General features: G+C 40.4%; 2 protein-coding genes across 9 annotated transcripts in view; one reads left to right on the top strand and one right to left on the bottom strand.

Annotated features, from left to right (window-relative positions):
• Nucleotides 1-6516, top strand: part of KIAA1324L (KIAA1324-like ortholog) — a 103727-nt gene extending 97211 nt beyond the window's left edge. Inside the window, exons 21-22 of the mRNA XM_014964196.1 lie at nt 955-1120; nt 4424-6516. Coding sequence (XP_014819682.1) covers nt 955-1120; nt 4424-4483 — 226 coding nt within the window. The 3' untranslated portion in view covers nt 4484-6516. The remainder of the gene's footprint in view (nt 1-954; nt 1121-4423) is intronic.
• Nucleotides 6517-12135: 5619 nt separating this feature from the next.
• Nucleotides 12136-19872, bottom strand: part of GRM3 (glutamate receptor, metabotropic 3) — a 112451-nt gene continuing 104714 nt past the window's right edge. For all 8 annotated transcript variants that reach the window (XM_014964035.1, XM_014964036.1, XM_014964034.1 and 5 more), the window contains 2 exons: nt 17995-18169; nt 12136-12686 (listed from right to left, as the gene is read on the bottom strand). In XM_014964035.1, the coding sequence (XP_014819521.1) occupies nt 12613-12686; nt 17995-18169 (249 nt within the window). In that variant the 3' untranslated portion in view covers nt 12136-12612. The remainder of the gene's footprint in view (nt 12687-17994; nt 18170-19872) is intronic.

The raw sequence follows: 19872 nt of genomic DNA, 5'->3' as shown, positions 1-19872 counted from the left end.
GATGCAGTGAACAGAAAGGCATTTTGTGGATCTGATCTTATGACAATGTTGATGAGAAATACCATCTTGGATCAGTCTGTTAATCCATCAAGTTGATGTTTCTTCTCCCAGCGATGGCTATCAAAAATGATAGTGAGAAAAGCATAGAAAATTCATGGTAATTTGTTATGGCATAATTTCCCAACAGAAACAGGCCTCTTTAATGCCCAAAAGTTTGAAGTTGACCTTAGGTCCTGAATTAACACAGCTTTCTAAAAGTCTGAAGACTAAAAGGATATCTAATTAGTCCCTTTCAGCTGGGTTAAAATAAGGTTCTTGACTGTATATTGCTTAGGTCTGTTTTGGCAGGTCATGTCTGGTGCAAACTCAAAAGATCCCTGCTTTTCAGATTGAACATCCTGACTGTTCCCCATCTGCATTGTCCTCCATTTCCCAAATCCCATGCCATAAACTTTCAAAATGTTATTCCAGCTCCATGGGATTTCATCACCCCATACCACATCCAGCTTCACCGAATGTAGACTCCTGTATTATGGTCATGATAACTCATGCTGCCTCCTACCACACGCTGTTACACATCTCTCCTTTCTCCCATAGCCTTCTTGGATAGGACTGTGGCGCAGATTCTGATACAGGCTGAAGTCAGACCTGCTGTTGCCCCAGCCAACACGCAGGTTGCACTTCTTCATGCAGGGAGTCCTCTTGGCCTACTTGTGGTCTTTTGGGAGAACATGGCTCTTTCATAAGGATAGAGGTCTAATCTGGAGAGCAGGAGCTTGATGTATTGTTTATACTATTCTGGTTACATGCTTTTAATGATTGAAAAATATCTAATTTCCAATAAATACCTCAGAGGTAACCATGTGGAAGGACTGTGAATAATCTGAATTACAAAAATCTTGAATAAGGGACATTTGTAAAAAAAACTGTGCCTGTCTGGCTTTACATTTTCAGACTGGAGTATAAATATTCCAAATTAGTGATGACAGCAAACTCAAAAGAGTGTGAGCTGCCAGCTGCTGACAGCTGTGCTATAATGGAAGGAGAAGATAATGAAGAAGAAATAGTATATTCAAATAAGCAGTCGCTGCTGGGGAAGCTCAAGTCCTTGGCAACGAAGGTGAGTAGTAATTACTACTATTAATACTAAAAATAATTATTACCTTTATTTGTTACTGGACCTGATGAGGCTGTGATGCTAATTTGCACAGTGCTTTGTGCAGCCTCCCACGCACACATCACACAGTCCATAGTCAATCTGCTGAAATCCACAGTATGGGTAATGATAGGAAAAGTTGCACAGTATTGAGTAAATGCTCCCTCTTTTGCAATAAGGATTGCTTCAGTAGCATTCCTTATTGTATGGGTGATACCTTAGAAGAGCAGTTAATGGTGTGGAGAACCTCTCTTCCCGGGTTCCTACCAGACATCTCAATTTCTGAGGCAAACACAACTATTATACATGCAACAAATTAACATTGGGAAGATGCTTGCAGCTCACCTGAGCTGGCTTCATGGCTGACTTGAGAATCACAATTTTGAGTACCGTAGGATTCAGTTGAAGAGGAGGCATCAGGGACAGCCTGCTACCCAATACGGAAGCCTCCTCCATTTCAGTGGGAAGCAACAGCAAAAAGCATTTTTTCTGCAGCACATGTGACGTGGGTTGTTGCATGGCTGAATTCACAGCACAAAGGTCTTTGGTGTCCTTTGAACATTTCTGAGAGGAGCAACAGAGGATCCATCATAGTAGATCCCACAAGCACTTTGGTCTTTATTCCAAGTGCCTTGAAGTCTATGGGAAGGGTAGTGTTGTCTTTAAGGGAGTCCAGCTGGGGCATCTATGATCATCAGGATAAAGGTGGATACCATCTTCCCCTTCAAACAGTTTTACCAAAGTGGGTTGTTTCCAAATAGTAAGGTTTCTTAAAAGGTCTTAATAAAAATTTATTTCAAAAAGTCTCTTATTTCTTGTCCAAATAGCATTCTAGAATTTTGAATTTTGAGATATTTTTCCTTGTATTTCTTTTTTTCCTTTCTGTGATTGAGTGCAATATAATTAAAGCCTGTGTGCCTCCTTTATTTTCCCTTATTTTTCTCTTCTCTTTGTTTTTTGACTTTTTTTTTTTTTTTTATTAGACTGCTGTCTTCTTTCCACACTACCTGCTCCCCAGATCTCCCTCCTAGGAGAAGTTACCATTAGACAGCTAATATGCGGAACTTCCCCTCAACCCCAACCTGACTATTTGTCTTGCAAAACCAATATTGTTCCTTGTGGAAAGAGGCAGAAATTCAACATTAATTCTTAATTCAATACTGAGAATATTGAAAATGTAAATAAAATAAAACCACATCAAATTTTATGGCGGTGTTGCAAAAATGGGAGTCGATTCGATTTTGGAATCCTATAGGGACTGCCTTTTAAATACTGATGATGGTTTTTTGTCCGTGAAATGGCCTGGTTGGCGGTGCCTGTGTGCAATGACCAGTGCTGCTGGGGAGGGTTCGTGTTTTGCTGAATGCCTGATAGGTGTAAAAGCTTTGCTGACTCCATTTGCAGCACCAACCACTGGCTCCTTCCTGATTAGAAGCATAGAGACGGGAGCTTGGCAGAAGTGGTTAGTTGTTTTTTTTTTTCTCTGGTTTTTTTTTTTTCTTCTCTTTTTTTTTTTTTTTTAAAGTAAGCTTTAGAACTTCAGTATTCAGACCACTTGAATTGTCTGAATTGGAGACTCTTTGGGCTGTTTGGACTCAAAAAGAGTTTTTTAAAGTTCGTATATCCATTGTAGCAGGCTCCCTGAGTTTTCTCTCCATTTTAAACAAGCCTGTCAGATATTTCTAAGCTGGTTCCTTTTTTTTCTGCTAGATAATCATAGCTGGCAAACTCAGCTTCCAGTACCTCATTAGCTTACTGAAATCTGTGTCCTGTATCCCTGCAGATAACTGGAATTTAATATATATTTCTCCAAAACAAATGTTGTAGGCATCAGTTTACATTTATGCCAAAGATGAGGAAATTCATCTCCTGCTGCATATGCATGTAAAATACGGAGGAAAAAAAATGGAGGAAAACAGGGGAGAAAAAGAGGAGAAATGTAAACTGAGAGATAAAGAAAAATCTGAAGTATTCTAACTACATGTTCAAGCTTCAGGCAATGGCATTTCTATGAAGCAAAACATCTCGTGAAGCTATTAGTGGTTTTGAGTACCCAAGGAATTCAGGGCTAGGCCTGTAATATAGAAAGAAATGACAGTTATTTCTAAAGAGAATATAGAAGTTAAAGCATTATGAAACTGCTTCAGATTGGGGGCTGTTCTCGTTCCATCTGTTGTCTCCAGCATAACAATACCAGGTGCTTCAGAACAAGAAATATGTACTCTACAGCAGGCTGGCATAGGACAGTTTTCTCCCCTGTTCTTTCATACATCTGCACTAGGCTGTTCCGATCTCCAGGGGAGATGGCTTTAAAGATCAGACCATGAGGTTAGATTAACATAGCTTCCAAGACGTTTCTGTACATCAACAAGTGTAAAAGGGAGGTACACAGGGCAAGAAGAAGCATTTTCCAGTGTGTAGTTTTATCAGGGCTCCTTCATTCATTGCTTCTGCACGGACCATTGGGTTGTTCACACACGGCAGTAACACATACGTCCACACTTCTCACCTTGTTGCCTGATGGCCTAGGCTGTCACCCACAAATAACAACAGAAAGAAAACTCAGCCCTCCAGCCCTGATTTTTAAGATGGCAGAGGATTTTTAAGATGGCAGATGGCAGAGGTTGCCCAGAGAAGTTGTGGGTGCCCCATCCCTGGAGGTGTTCAACACCACGTTGGATGGGGCTTTGAACAACCTGGTCTGGTGGGAGGTGTCCCTGCCCATAGCAGGGGGTTTGAAATTAGATGATTTTTACGGTCCCTTCCAGCTCTAACCATTCTATGATTCGCAGACTCTTTTTGTCCTGTGGGTCTCCCAGAGAAGGAGTTGGGATGAGAATCCAGGAGTGAGATAGTGGTGTTCACATTCACAGACTTTGCTCCAAACATTTTATGTATTGTAAGAAATACAGTCATAAGTAATAATAACCATAGATAAAACCATAGATACAATTGCCTTGCAATTCCCCAGCTCTGAACACCTATCCTATACTGTGAGTATGAAATGCAAACTTTCCCTCTATCTTGTTAAGTACCATGAACAGTATATGTGGCATAATTCTATTGATTTTCCAAATTTTTTTACAGAATTAGTAGTGCTATTAAATAATAAAGGATCGAACTGTGCACTTAATGACTGTGGTAGAAATAAAGTGAAGTCTTTGGCAGGGGCTGTTCTGGAGATATTAAGAGAAGAAGTGACTGTAGTAACTGTTGGAATGAATTTGAGCAATCCCAGTTGATGGGAACGTGTCTCTTCTATTGCAGGAAAAAGAAGATAATTTTGAATCTGTCCAGCTGAAGTCTTCAAGATCCCAGAATATATGAAGAACTAATGCTGCCTTCAAAGAAACAAACCTAATTTCTATTTTTACAGGACCATATTTTAAACATAGTCTGGCACACATTGTACTGGTGATCTTGGTGAAAAATGCTTGGCCATTTAGGAGGAAAGAAGACAGGATGCAAACCAGAAAATTGGATTGCCTTACCATGTGATTGAGTACCTTGCCAAAAAAAAGAAAGCAGACGCGTGGATTCCATACTGGGAATGAAATTCAACTCAGGAAGAGATATACATACTGCAAATAACATGAATTTTTTGCATTCACCTGGGCGTTGCTCAGGCATGCCATATGATTTATAGGTACCGTTCATTTCCTATCACTCCTTCTACTCTTATTCATAAGAATTGATTTTCAGAGAGGCCTGAAACCTCCTGCAAAGGTTGTTGTCCTTTAGTAGCATAGCTATGAGTCTCTCTTAAAATCAAAATTGTGAATGGTACTTGGAATGAGCATTGAGTGAGTTCTGAGCTTTGGAGAGTACTTTTGATTTTAATGCTTTGAAGAGCTGGATGGTCTGTGTTGGCCTCTAATACAAGAGGCATGGTGTTGCATCTGTAAGTTGAACCCATTGTGACGCCTAAGTCATGGCTATCATGGTTGGGATAAAACCTGGTGCCATTAAATTTAAATGTGTTAACTGCTGTTGTATGAATTGTAGGTCTGGGCCCATGAGTTTATAGGTAGTAGCCGGCTCAAACTCTACAGAGATGGAAAGTGATACCTACAGGGAAGTTGTACTTGTCTCTCTCTTTGGATTCTTGTCCTTTCAAGAAAGGTCATTGACAGTTTCAGGACCCTCCCTTGGGCTGCCAATATGTCACCTTTCCCTGGGTTACAAACCAATAAAGCCTGAAGTCTGGAGGTAAAGCAAGAATCTTTACTTCTGGAAATCAAGGATCAGCTTTGTCAGTTGGGAGGCTTATTAAAAAATACTCAGCCACCTTTATTCCTGGACCCATGCAAGGAACGAGTACAGATGCCCAGCAGAGCTGAGCATGGATTATGTACTTGCACAGCTCAGCATCTAAATGCTTTCTGCTGGCCATGCAAGTACCTGCTTTAGGAGAAGGGCATAAAATGATGTCTTGAAAACTGGAGCCTAGGTGGACTTTTTCATAAAATCGCCTACATTATAAGCATGTGATCTTCATAATATCCACTGTTATAATTTCCTGAAATTCCCATTGAGGTCGAACTCAAAGGAATCTGAAACTTAGGCAAAAAATATTTGAGTAAAAATATGCAAGACTTGTACAGAGCCAGGAGAAAATGATGAATGATTCTTGTATTGACCTCTGGTCAGAGTCATATTTTCATTGTAGCAAAATTATGTGAATTGTGGAATGCATCAAAACCAGAAAAGACACATGGACAGAAATGGTCTTTTTACTATATGGAATATAGATTTTTGATTTTATATGACTGAGCTAGATCTATCAATAAAAGAGGGCCCACTTTTAACTAAAATTTAAATTAAACTCAATTTTCTGCACTCTAAATATTTTATTATACTATAGATGTGGACAAAAATTTTATGAAGTTTAGATTATTTTTTTTTTGTTAGGAAAAATTCAGCTCGGTTATTTTATATCTCCAGTCAAAGAACACAGGCTTTACTCTTTTGATGGGAGATACTTCAGGCATCTTAACTGAAGTGGTGTACATTTTTTGTTGTTCTTGAAAAGGCACTTCACTTTCCCAACAAAGATTTTTACGGGGTATTGTTGAATGTATATTAAATACACATTCCTTTTTGTATATTTTGTACCATTGCACACTTATTATTGTACATTGTATTTGTTGTCATGATGTCATTTATATATGGTTGTCAAAGACGATATCCTCACGGAGTAAATGGTTATGGCTTTGGGATTTCACTTCTTGGATCTTTTATGAAGAGGGTTTTTATGTTGTTGATTTTTATTCAACTAGTGTGCTGTAGCGTCAAAGATATATATCTGATGGGCATTCATAAAATAAAGTGAAAATATATTTGAAATATTGGACTTCAGATGTTTGGTGGAACTGCAGCCTTTTCTGAACATTGCAGGTCTGCAGTGGTGGCTAGAGTTTTCACTGCCATCAAATTGCATCTGTCTACATCTCCTTTAATTTTTTACCTTCTCTCTATATATGTTTTCCAAGCCATAATTACAGTTCATTCTCCAGAACATAATTTTTTCTTTCATCGCTGGATCCATATCTCTGTAATGTCAAAATGCCTTAATTTTTATGAACTATGTTTAATTTTACTTCATACCACAGAGGATTTGTTTGGTTCCCTTCTCTTTACCTTTATTTTCCAAATAAAGTAGAGTGGAATTTTTTTTTGTCAGCTCTGACAGACTTTGCTATGACCCTTCTCAGCTCTGCTTCCAAATGGTTTGTCATGATATTGTTGAAAATTCTTCCAGGCAGTCTAATAGTGTATTTGATGCAGTGTTAACATAATGTGGTACAAACCAATACTGTAGACTTTATTTACCTTAAAATAAGAAAATTACATTTTCTGACAAATAAGCAAGTTAAAACTTGCATATTTTAGCTGACTTCTGCTATTCTTTTCCTTCTGTTAAAGATATAGTAGAGAAGGGAAGTTTCTATTTTCCCATAAGAGCCAAATTTTGGAAGCTTTCAACACTTCATTAAGAAATCAGCTGTGTGTGACCTCTTCTAGTACTCTGCCAAAATATACTTACAGCAACCCCCCCTCCTTTTCTCCCACATGGAATCACATCAGAAACTGTTATTTGATGCCATAAAACAATGTGAATCAGTCTGTTATGTGTTCACTTGATTAAACGGAATGCATTTTATTGCTGCATTTGCATGCTTTTCTTCGAAATCTGGAGTCAAGCAACTGAATCTCTTTGAGGATTAAGCACATTTTAGTAGTGTCTCTGTATAAATTATTGGCAAATTAGCAGAATGTTATTGTTTCAGCTTTGACAGTGCTTGCTAGGGGGGAAATGTGCAAAGAATGTGTTCTATCTTGGCTCTGATTATGTTGGTTGATGTTTGTAACATATAATGCGATTGATTAAGAGTGTAGGCTTGGAGAAAATTAAGTGTCTTAGAGCCATAATGGGAAGTTACTGAGTAGCTTCAAGGACCTGTCATCTTTGTTTAAAGACAGGATTTCTCTATTTGCTCTTGAAAAAGAGGTTCTGAGATTCATTGTTAGTAAGGGGGGAAAGTTTGCAGGTTTTGGTTTGTCTGTTCTGCTGGAGCCAGTAGTACCCATAAAATTGATATTTAATTATAATCAGACAAGATAGCAGCAGATCTTGCCATTTAGGATCCAGCGGTTGATGACTCATCTCCACCAGTGGCCAACACAAGTGCTTCAATGTAAGAGTAAAAGCATCTACAATTGGTGCTGACACACCAATGGGGATGACTTTTTTCTTCTGAAGCAAGGAATGCTGCTGGTTGGTCTATATCATGAAGTATGGAGGCCTTAAATAGCTATTCTAGGTAGTGTAACAGGGAATGATAACCTCAAGAGAAATCTTGGGAGGTTCTGTGTGTCTTAGATGATGTTCTCTCTTAGTCTTTCCTGTTGTGTTCTTCTTTCACTGAATCCCCTTGTTTTTATTTCTTGCTGCTTTTGAATGCTGTGCTTCTTAGGCAAGGATGTAAGGAGGTAGGAACAGACTTAAAATGAGGTCAGGCTCATCCTAAAACACACAGTGTGTGTCTCAAGGTATGGTGACATCCCCAGTCGCCTGCCTGGATGTGCCCAAACTGAATACGTGCAGCAGGAACGAGGGAGACATGAAAATTGAGTTGATCATAAGCTGCTGCTGTGTTTTGGTTATTTCTCTGGATTTGTTGGACCTCATCAGGAAGAAAACTCTAAGGTCCCATAGACTGTGAGGCTGGTGCTCCAACAGCACTTAACATCCAAAGCAAGGTTGTGTGGATGTGTGTTTGCTTGAATAAAAGACATGCAAGAATGACCTCTGAGAGTTTTGGTGTTACATACACCCCATTCCTGCCCTCGCCTCCTTCCATATTTGAAATGGCAACGTGCTAAAAAGTCCTTATCTGGCTTGTTGTTGTTGCCTCTAAAGGAGGGGTTGGTGTGTGTAGGGAAGTAGCACTTCTGGGGAGAGAGAAGCCCCTTCCTGACCCTGCTGTTACCTCAGAGGCAGAACAAGCGAGAAGATTAACACATCAGGTCACCCCCCTCAGCCTTCGCTTCCTTCCCATCCCCTCCATATTGCAAAACCAGCCCAGCCTGGCCTTGACCTCTTTCCTTCTCACAGCTTGGCCTGTTGGTGAGAAGCTTTGAGGTGGCTCTGGATAAACAGCTTCTCACTTTCTTCCTTCAGACTTCAAGCATAATGAGTAGGCGATGGCATCGTGGACGCCAGACTGCGTTTGGTGATGAGTTACAGGCTTGTTTTGGTCTCCCTTACTCTAAGTGTACTACTCACTTAGAGACACAGTATAGTAATGATGTGGGGGTTTTTTTGTATGGTTTTGTTTCATTTTTTTATCAGAGTTAGGTTGATGGTTGGACTAGCTGATCTTAAATATCCCTTCCAACCTAGGTGATTCTCTGATTCTATTCAGGTGAAGGACTGCAGCTCTTTAACCAGACCTGAGACTTCTGGGTGGAGTCAGGATATTTTGGACATTTTCTGCTGATTTTTGGGTTTTGTTTTGCTCAGGTAGAACATGATATTTTTTAAATAAGTTTTGATCATTTTTCAATTTGAAAGGACAATTGCTTTTGGAACCTCTGGGTGTGATTGAAACCAGTTGTGTTCAATTAGATCAGGAAAAACAATCACTTGAAGACAATTTTTTTATTTTGGTTTTGCTTTCAAACTTCACTCAAGACTTAAAAAAGAAACACCTCTCCTACACAAAAAAACCCAAAAGAACAAAGACCAAAAAAACCCCGAAACCTTGTTTACTTCAGATTGACCTGTGATGATTTTTTGAGTCTTATTTTTTCCACTCATCCAATAAGCAAAAATGACCAGTTTTTCAGAAAACTTTCTGCACTCTTGATTTGTGTCAGAGAGCTAAGGTACCCTGAAGTTATGGCTTCTGAATGACAAATAAACTTTTCTACAGCCTGCAGTAACGTGCCACAGATGCTGGGTTAAGCCTTGCTCTTGGCCCCAACGTCTCCCCTGCTTGGCTGCCTGCAGGGCTCAGAGTGGTGTGACGACTCTTCAGGCTCACAGCCAAGGTACTTGGAGCTTCCCTCCACCAGGCAAGGAACCGTGACAGGACCCACCGTGCTTTGAGGTGAATTACTCAAATCTTTATACATGATGGGAGCAACAAAGAGACCAGAAGAGTTTTATACTCAAAAGCCAAGTTTTACACAAATGGGAACAAAAACTATAAATTGTTCTAAATAGAGAAACTAAAATGATGATGTGAGACAACAGAAAAAAAAAAAATAATCCCTTTCTCAAGAGATTTTTCATGCCAGAATATTGTGCAAAGCCTCTGTCAGACTTTGACATTTTCCTTTTTTTGTTTTGCTGTGTTTTGACACTGGATTACTTAAATCATCAGGCAATACCAGATAATCTGCATCCCTGGACATCTGATGGGAAGTAGTGAAAAGCTTTTGAGACAAGCTCAAGTACAAAAATGTCAGGAACATTCAGTGGGGCTGGAACTTCAGAGCTCCACATGGGTTATTTCTTTCACATGAAAAACCCACATGCAAGTGGCTTTCAAACCACCTAAGTATTCATAATGTCAGTTCAGACACAGACAGTAGGTCATTTTCTCAGTAGTGCTATCAAAATGAATGAAAACTGCAGGACTGTAAGATCCTCACTTGCTATAAATTAGCTTCAGTGACGCCAGTTTAGATTCTAGGGGTGGAATATCATCTGACACAATGCCTTTATTTTCAGTGCAAACTTTGTGATCTGAACAAGCTCTGCTAGGCTTTGTTTGGAGAGATTCATCTCAGCCTGAGGTAGCAGTCTGAGATAAGCCAGGGGAATTGTGCTTACTTCTCTCTACTGAATACAAAGGGAGAAGAGGTTGACAATCTCATATGTAGCTATTTGTACTAATGAATGTCAGCTGAGGGTGGATTTGACCCTGGTTGTTGCTTTCCATAAAAATTGAAAAGAAATTATCATTGGCTTAGGCATTTTTAAGAGCTTCATAAAGGTGATGTAGGTGCAAGGATATCAGCATTATGATCAGATATTCTGACCTTTTGCCATACTGTGAAAAGCCTCTTAATCCACAAAAGAGCACACAAAAGTCAAATGAATGTAGCTGCTGCCCAAGTTTAGATGTTTTAAGGGGTCTTGATTTGGGAAGCAAGACTCCCAACCTGTCAAATCTTGGCCCCCATGGAACCAAGCCCAAAATATCAGTCACTCCAGGGCTTGCGGTGAGAAAGAAGCTGAATGCTGGGTTCTGCTTGTAATGGGGGCTGAGCAATGTCTATTTTGGGGAAAGTCACAGGGATTTTTTTATTAGGCATCTCCATGATGCACAGGCTTAAATAGCTGCATGTATAGCCAGTTGCAGAAACACAGACACCAAGAGATCTGTTCATGTGGATATCCAAGGAAAATAAGCATATATCTATGAGCAGGAATTTCAACAACCTACATCTTTAATTCTTGCATTCAAAAGAACAGTTATTTCCTTTGCCAGTTCAGCCCTAAGGACTTGCACCTTCCCAGAAATGTGTAAAAACTTCTGCAAGCACAGGAGAACTGGGCTCCAGAGAACTTGTACATCCGACAGTGTGTGTCTGTAGTGTCTGCCTTTCAAGCCTCACTGGTGTTGCCTTTGAAGTCACTGAGAATTTTGCTATTGACCTCAGCTGGAATGAGATCAACGGGAACAAGCCCTTAGGTAAATATGCCCAGACACATTAATCAAAGGTGTGTTTGTTTCCTTAATGACTTTCTGGACCTGGCAGAAGGGAGGATTTCAGATCGTTTCAGTAGAGTGAGGGCAGCTTTAAGAGTGCGGTTACAAAAGCCAGACTTTAAAGGTATTTTGCAATTGTCTAAGTAGCTGGTATGTGTGTCTTGAATCCTTTGGTTTGATGCAAAGGTCACCCCAGAGACATGTGTAAATGTCTCCTGGATTTCTCTTTTGTGACTTATTTTGGTCTCTGTTACTGTGGTTGCTGCAGACAGACCGAACCAGCTTTGTTTTGGCTGGAATTATAGAACAATATTAGCTAATTTTCTGACAGCTTTTCTGCCACCTCTTTGCCAACCTAATCTAACATCTCTTTGTTTTTTATATGCCACCAATCTCTTGTGTGCATGGCAGCATTAGGCTGTGCCAAATGAGCGAACCAGTGATCAAACATTTTTTGCTAATATCTCATTGAGATGCAATTAGACACTTTCACTTTTGAAAATCATCCCACATTTTAAGAATGAAATAACACCTGAGACGCTGTAATAATGTCCATTTGTTTTTAAGGAGAGGGAATTTATACTTGACCCTGGCAAAGCATTCACCATAAGCACATATTATGTGATATGGATTTTGCATTCACAGATACGTGTGTGCTCACACTAGTACTGCAGACTTTTTATCCTTTTTACCTCTCCTGGAGTCTAGAGAAATGTAATGACCTTGAGGGAGGAAGAAACATAAATGAAACCATGCTGAAAAACTTTTACCTTTTTATTATTGGTGCCTTTACATTAATACTGCTGTTTTGTGCTGAGAAAACCAACCTGTTACACGTAAGGTAACTGTAATATACAACATAGAAATGCAGTCTAAGTTAATTACAACAAGGGGCTACAAAAAAATTTCGTAGGAAAGAAGTCACCTAACATTGCAACTGTGCTTGCAACAAATCACTCCCTTACTGCAGGACTATGCACGTTGTGAACCATGGTTATTTACATGTCCCTTACAACCGTTAACAACAGAAGGGCTAAAATCAGTCTAAAAAGTTCCAGAACATCACTATATACTGTACAATCCTCAAAAATAATTTATTACACTGTTTCTAAAAAAAGGTACTAGTTTTGTTTTGATTTCTTTTGTTTTCTGGTGTTTTCCGGAGTGCACAACATGTGCAAAATTTTGCCTAACAGTCTAAAAACTCAAGAACTGAACTGCAAGTCACAATCACAGAGATGAAGTGGTGGAGTCCAGAACTTCCCTTCCATTGCAGACGGTCGGTACATACATACTAGCAGATGCTGGAAGAGAAAGAAAGGGGAAAATCAACCAACTTCAAGGCAACAAAAAAATTGCAACACCATGTAGGATTAGAATTTATGTTGATATGGACCATCACACAACCATCTCACCCAATTTAACCACCATGCCCAACGAAAAGTCAGCAGTGAGGCTGATTGAGGTACAGTTTGCACCTCTACCAGATCTGAGGCTGAACCATCCCCTGGAGGAACCTGATATCTCTTTGCTGACCATTGAGAGGGCTTAGGCTGACTAAGCACCAAGAAGTGTCTGAATAAAATAAAATTTAGGACGATTCTGGGTCACTGGGTCTCACTTTATAGCACTTTGCATGCTAGTGTGAATTAATGCAGCTAGAGCGGTGCTAAAATATTCCTGTAGGGAAAAAAAAAAAACCCTAAACTTTTTTTTGGTGTGTGTTTTATTGGGAAGAAATGCTTGGGTCTGATCCTTTAAGCTTTCACTTAATTGGAATGGACATTCTTGAAATAAAATATATGCATTTTTAAATCCAGGAAAGAATCCACCTCTGCATATTGGGACTGTGTACTGATCTACTTTTTAATTAAAAAAAATAATGAGAATTCTAAGTAAATGTTGGATGGAATGAAGAAATTTTTGAATAACTGAATTTGAAAGCAAGATTATTTCTCACCTAATCCCAGAATATTTTCTGGCCATTTAATACCATTCATTTCTAGGAGCTCCAGATCAGGATTCAATATGCATCCAGAGGGTAGGGCCAGATTCTGATACCCTTGTCTACGTTGCCTAATATTTTATACATCAGGTTTTCATTGTTTCAGTGATATGACAATTAAATCTGAGTATCAGAATCTGTTTCTAAATGTATTTGTATTTTGACTGTAGGATATATTACCATTCTGTTAAAGCCTTGTGGATTTTAATTTAAAAGCAAGCTGTTTTGTCCCTCTTTGTTAAAATTATCCATTGGGCATCAGGAATGTGTTTTCAGATATTTTGTGACATCTCTGCTTATGGCACCACAAAGCCATTTTTTGAAAGATACATTAGGTTAATGATAGCAGTGACCCAGAGAAATGTGATGCCTTCATCAAAGAAAACACAGAGCAAGCAATGACTTAGTAAACTCAATCATCCAGTGTAAAAAGCAATTTATGCAGCTGACAAGGGCATGCTCAGTCTTCCAAAACTGGTGCTGGTTACGCTCTCAGTTGCAAACTAATTCTCCAAAGACCCTCGGCACCATTTTCAGAACGGATCATTATTTATTCAAATTAGCTACTATTTCTAATTCTTTCATTGACTGAAAAAATACTTCATGGAAAACAGAACTGCTTTAACAAGAGAAACTTAAAGACACTTATCGGACTAAGCTACTGTTTAGAGGACAGGACATGTTCTTGATAAACAGGAGAGCCAAAAATGAGCCCCTGCTCTGAATTAGGTAGATGGAGTTTGATCTCTCACAACCTGGCTATGTATTGTGCATCGCATAAATGAAAGCAATCATTTGGAGTTAAAAGGGCACAGGACATCCTGTCTATGATTTTGTGAAAATTAACCATCAGGTTTTGCATTCAGTATTTTTAGCTTGGGTATAATACGGCAGCAGGTTGACCTGAAATTTTTATTATTGCTGTTATTTTTATTTCTACTTATTGGTGGCAAATAGGAAAACCAGTACTGCTTCGGAGCCCTGATTGAAATCCCTGTCCTACTGCAGTACGACTACAGGCAAAAGCGTTTCCTTTCTGTGAATATCAGTCACCCATCCAGAACGTTTTTAGCTTCAGGGTTTTTTTGAAGTCCCAACACATGAGCGCGAATAGCTCAAATACGACAATAAGTGGGTCAGGAGGATGTCAGTGTTGGACAGAGAAATATGGTGGTAGGCGAGAAAAAAATGGCCTTGTGTTTTCAGTTCCCAGGCTTCCTCCACAGCACGTACCTCCCTTGTAGTGCTGGGAGGCAGTTATTAACTCTGCCGGGTGGAGTAAATTGTTCACACTGAGTATCCATCTCTCTCTGAGACAGAACAAAAGATCTTACTTCTCCTTACAGACCTCCGCAATGTTAATCCCTGGCCCTGCAGGGTTCTGAGTTTCACGTCGTGTCTTACAGCAGCAGCCAAGGGGTTTCCTGAAATATTGCTGGACCTGCTGGAGACCCTTCACCTCCATTTGGCCTTGTGTTGAGGGCAAGGAAAAACGTGTGACATGACCAGAAGTCTTGATTTGGCTGCAATTCATGCTTTTGATCTCCTCTTTCCTGGCCATCCCTCGTTTTGCTTAGATAATCCAAGGCCGGGACCCAGAGGTAAAATGCAAGAGCCCAGCACTGCTGTGGGCACCTTGCAACATGCCTACGTAGTCAGAAATACGAGGATTCAAACCTGCTGTCTCTCTGCCACTTCCTCCACTCATGCTCACAGCTGGACAACTCTGAGTTGTCACGTATAAAAGCCATATGTCGGCGCTAGTTTGGAGCAAGTGCTGGGAAAATAAATTCAGAGAGAGAAAATTTACCATCCTGGCTATAAACAGTAGCTTCATTTCTTTTTCTGACCCCTTTGGAGGACACCTGGAGGAGCTCAAGTTCATGTGCAGCTCTCCATAACTTGGATGAATGACACCTTCTGGGTGTAAAAGCTCAGCCTGAATCATGTAGGTACTTAAATTAGTCCTGAACTCTCTAAGAAGTTTTCTGAGTACTGACCTCCAACCTTATGGGAAAACCTCTGCCAAGCCCATAAAACAGGCTGCAGGAAAACTGGGGAAGATCCCATTGGAGGAAACACTGCAGGGGAAGCAGAACTTATGCAACACTTTGCCAAAGGTGAATTTTTAGATTCAGATAAATGGCTATATATATAATAATATAATATATAAATTTCAAAACACATCATTTACCTAGGTACACCTATATCCTGCCTCTCTTCAGCTTAAACCTATATTCTTTTGTAGTCCAAACTTCAGATGTCAAAATGATCAAAGCTCGGTGCCTCTAACACAAGTTTCCTTGCTCACCAGTCAATTATTCACCTCTACTTGCTTTTTACAGAGCATGTAGCAAAGAGGAGGAGCTGTATTCAGATGACTGCATGAGGTGCTCAGTTTAGCTCTCATGACCACACTGCAGCTCATGTGGTTGACCATTGACTCGGACCCTCCCTTCAATATTCAGTTTAGGGATGTAATTGCAACAGACATTTAGAGCTAACACCCAAGAGCATCGTGAGTGTCACTTACCTTTTCTCAGTGTTTGGTCAGTTTTCACGGTTCAAGGAACTGTGTTAAAAACTGTCCATGAGTCATTTGCTGGTCATGACCCACTACGATGCTGGCATTAAGGACTGATGGAGTAAAAAGGTGGTGCCAGCCCTGAGGTGCAATGGAAGTGGGAATCCATGGAGACATGAAACACGCTGCCCATTTGAGCCACTCGGGTACTCCTGTCCTCTAAAGCTCTGATAATGAACAAGAAGCAGCTTTTTGGATGTCACTGTTACTAAAATGCCCTGGAGCTAATTTTGATCAGTCTCACATTAGGCAGTTTCTGACTGATGAAAACACCATCAAGACCAAAATAAAAACAAACTGACAGCCCTGGGACTGATGAGAGGAATATTTTAGACAAGGATTAGAATCAATCTGGATGACAACATTTTCAGAGGTTTATAAATGACTAAGCAGTTAAAAAAAATGAAAATTTATTGAAAATTATTTACAAATTAATGGAAGGGAGTAAGGGAAAATTTTACTTCTTAAAAATGTTGGTGCTGTGATAGATAATGAATTCTCTGTGTTATTTGCCCAAATAATTGTCCTGGATGAAAACAACAGGGCTTTTTCCATTGTATGTGATGGACCTTTAGTTCTGCTTCCAGGCTCATTTCTTGCCACAGTCCAAAAAGACCAACAAAGATGAGCAGCCCTGATTTAGCTAAGTGTAAGCAGGAAAAGTAAATGGCTGGGGCCACCTTTCTAAACAATGAAGTAGCAAGAGATTGTAAATCGGGATTTTTATACTTTCCTTAATGTCTCAAAGCTATTCACAAACCTGAAAAAGTAGGCTTTTATTGTAAAGATATGCACTGAAGATGTCTTCAGTTGTAGCATGCTTGTGCACACACATGTATTATCCAGTTCTTATAATAAAAAATCGAATTTCAAAATGCAATCCTATACAAAAGTATCCATGAATCCAAATGTTTTCTGACTAAGCTAATTCCACAGTATGAGAGTATTAAAAAACTTGGAAAGACCACTTATACAAAATTCATAAGAGATGAAAATAATCTCATGGGACTTACTTGCCTTTACTTCCTAATCCCTGCCAATGTGATACACTGTGGGGTCCCAAGTTCCTTCCGTGCTCTGTCTGAAGTGCCAAAAGTTTCTAGCCAATTTTGAAATTTAGGTCATACTCCAAATCCTGAGACCAGGTTAGCGTGAACATGCTGGGAAGCCTTGCTCTGTGTCCCCCCTTTCCTCTATTTTTTTATTCCTTGCCTCTTCCTAGTTGTAGTGTGTTCTTCAATTAGCTTTCCAGGTTAGACATGCTGTCTGCAGAGCTCCATGAGCAACGTGGTGTCTTCTCCCATCCTTGACTAGTCAAGCTAAAAAAACCCAACCCATACAGGTGATTTTTTTTTTTTAATTAAAAAAAACCCAAAACTCTAAGCGAGTTCTTCCTCACCCAGAAGAGGAATGCAAGCTTCAAATCAAAATCACAGATGTGAATTTGCTTGGGAGGAAGAGACTGAAGATGAAGGAAAAGAGGGAGGCAGAGTAGTTGAGCTGTCCTGGAACAGAGCACTGATTGCTTCTCCTGGCTGTGGCACTTACAAAGGGTATTGCTCGCACTCTGAATACAGATACGGTTTATGGCATCCCTTGTATGCATTTGCTGCAGACCGGGAGCCTTTTCTTATCATGCAGGAGATAAGAGCCATTGAGAGCATGCTGCATTGTGGCCCAGGTCCTGTTGGCATGTCATTGTGACAGGAATACTCCAGGGCAATCTGCTCCTGTCGCTGCTGTGAGAGTGACAGCGAGCGATGGGCTCTGCTTGCTTTGTGCAGCAGGATGGAGTCAGAACCCACCAAAAGCCTTCTGCTGACCTCAGTGAGCTTCAGAGCAGGCTCTGAGCTCATTCCCATGGGAGGGAGATGAGCTTTTCTCTCCAGACACAATTGAATTGATGCTTCGAATTCACAGCCCCAGCCTATAAAGGTCTTTCTGTTGCTGGTAAAATGCCCATCTTGTCTTTACCCAAACTCAGCACAACCCCACAGAGAAAGGTCGCAGTTCTTTTACTTACACTGGGAATAAGTGGTCCCGGTCCCACTGACACTGAACCTGTTGAGATGGAGCCTGTGAGTGACCACGTTCTTCTGGGGCTGGAAGAGGATGATGTGCACCTTGGGCGCGAAGAGGCAGCCCAGCACAACAAAGCCGCTCAGACTCACAGAGATGCACATGGTGGTGGTTTGCACCTAGGAGAGAGTGGGTGCAAAGCGTTGTGTTTCAGTATGGAAAACTCTGAAACGCAGAATGTTAGCAGCATTATCACACAACAGCAGGAACCACTGTCCTGGGGGTTTGCCCTGGTACAGATCTTCCGGCTTGGAACATCTGTAGCATCCTTAGCTTTCACAACCCTAGGATCATATGAGTGAGGTGCATGGTGCTGATGGTGCCCTGTGTCTCTGCTTACCAAGGGGAGCTTGACTGTTTGCTCCATCAGTTTAGCACAGAAAGGATAGAGCTGCTCCCTTTCTCTCATCTCTCATGCCCTTGATTTCTAAATCAATCATTAAATCCTCTGGAATGCCTGTCATGCAACAACTGGGCAAAAGGGGAAACCAGCTTGCACATACTGTACTTTATGTGGGTTAACATTTGATACCTCGTGTAGATCATCCATTTGAAAACCAGTTTAGCCTCCAGCTTCAAACCTAGTCACAGAGCTTGAATAATCCCTCGCAGGGCCACAAACATGATTTGGAATAAACTTAAGAGCCGGTGACATTTGTTAGACTGGGCCTGATAGGTGCCCTGACTTTGAGACAGAAGGTTTTGGGCTGAGAAATTAATTGTAAGACTGCAGGATTTTAGAGTAGTTGCCTTAGGGAATTTGTTAGTGCAACTTTACTGGCACTATCTTTCTTCCTTTTTGTTCAGTGGTATAACTAGGTGCCAGTTTGCTGCCTCATTTTCAGTTTATATTATTTTCTTCCAGGCAGATTCCTTAATTAAGATGTTGAATTAAACTGCTTTAAACTCTCCTGCTTAATTTGAATGATTATACATCCAAGGCTCGTTTTTCCTTAGTTACACTCCTGCAGTCCTTGGAGATTAGCCTTCTTCCATGGGAATGCTTCTCATATCTCCTTGTCAGAAATAATTGGTGCAAAATGAAAAATAGAGTAGGTAGTGGACTTTGTTGCTTTATACATATACACAGAGCACCAAGTGCTTTGTCAGCAGTGAGTATAATTAATGTGATCATATAATAATCACTCTTTACCCAAGGTAGATGTGACAAGCACCATGTAAAAGTGCTCAGCTTGCATGGGGTGAGTGAATATGGAAGACCCTACAGGGGCAATATGAGAAAGGGACACCTTGGGTGCACTTTCTCCTTCCCTTCTTTGCATTTCAAACCACAGGGCTCCGCAGATGGTTCTGGGTGGGTCCTGAACTGGCAAAACCGAACTGGCAGTTTTCTTATAAAACAAGAATAAACAAAGGTAGTAATTTCAAGGTAAGTCCTCTTCACTATCCGTGCCCTCCTCCCAACCCTGCTCTGCAAGGGTTTGTGCCTCCTGGAGCAGCTCAGCTGTGCTGACATAATTATGCACTCAATCAATGAAACGATTTGGGTTAAAAACAGCTCCATCCCACAGGGGTCCTTTTAACCCAGGTCACTTCAGTGGTTCGATGTGTAACCCAGCCTCATGGGCATTGGTGTGCTGGCAGAACAGGGTCAGTCCTGGTAGACCAGGCAGGAATGACTGGCAGGGGGGGCAAGATCCTTCAGCCAGAATTATTCCTAAAGAAAATGAAGGGAGAAACTGCCTAAACAGTAGGAACATTGGACACCTGATTTCATTATAGCCAGTTTAACGTCCAGACTTTTCCTTCCTGTGTTATTGCTGCATTTCTTAAGCTTTTGTCTAAGGTGATCAGATTGAAA

This window comes from Calidris pugnax, unplaced genomic scaffold (assembly GCF_001431845.1).
Source record: "Calidris pugnax isolate Ruff unplaced genomic scaffold, ASM143184v1 scaffold44, whole genome shotgun sequence".
NCBI lineage: Eukaryota > Metazoa > Chordata > Aves > Charadriiformes > Scolopacidae > Calidris > Calidris pugnax.
The sequence above is the reverse complement of the archived record's forward strand: the minus strand, read 5'-3'. Positions and strand labels throughout refer to the sequence as shown.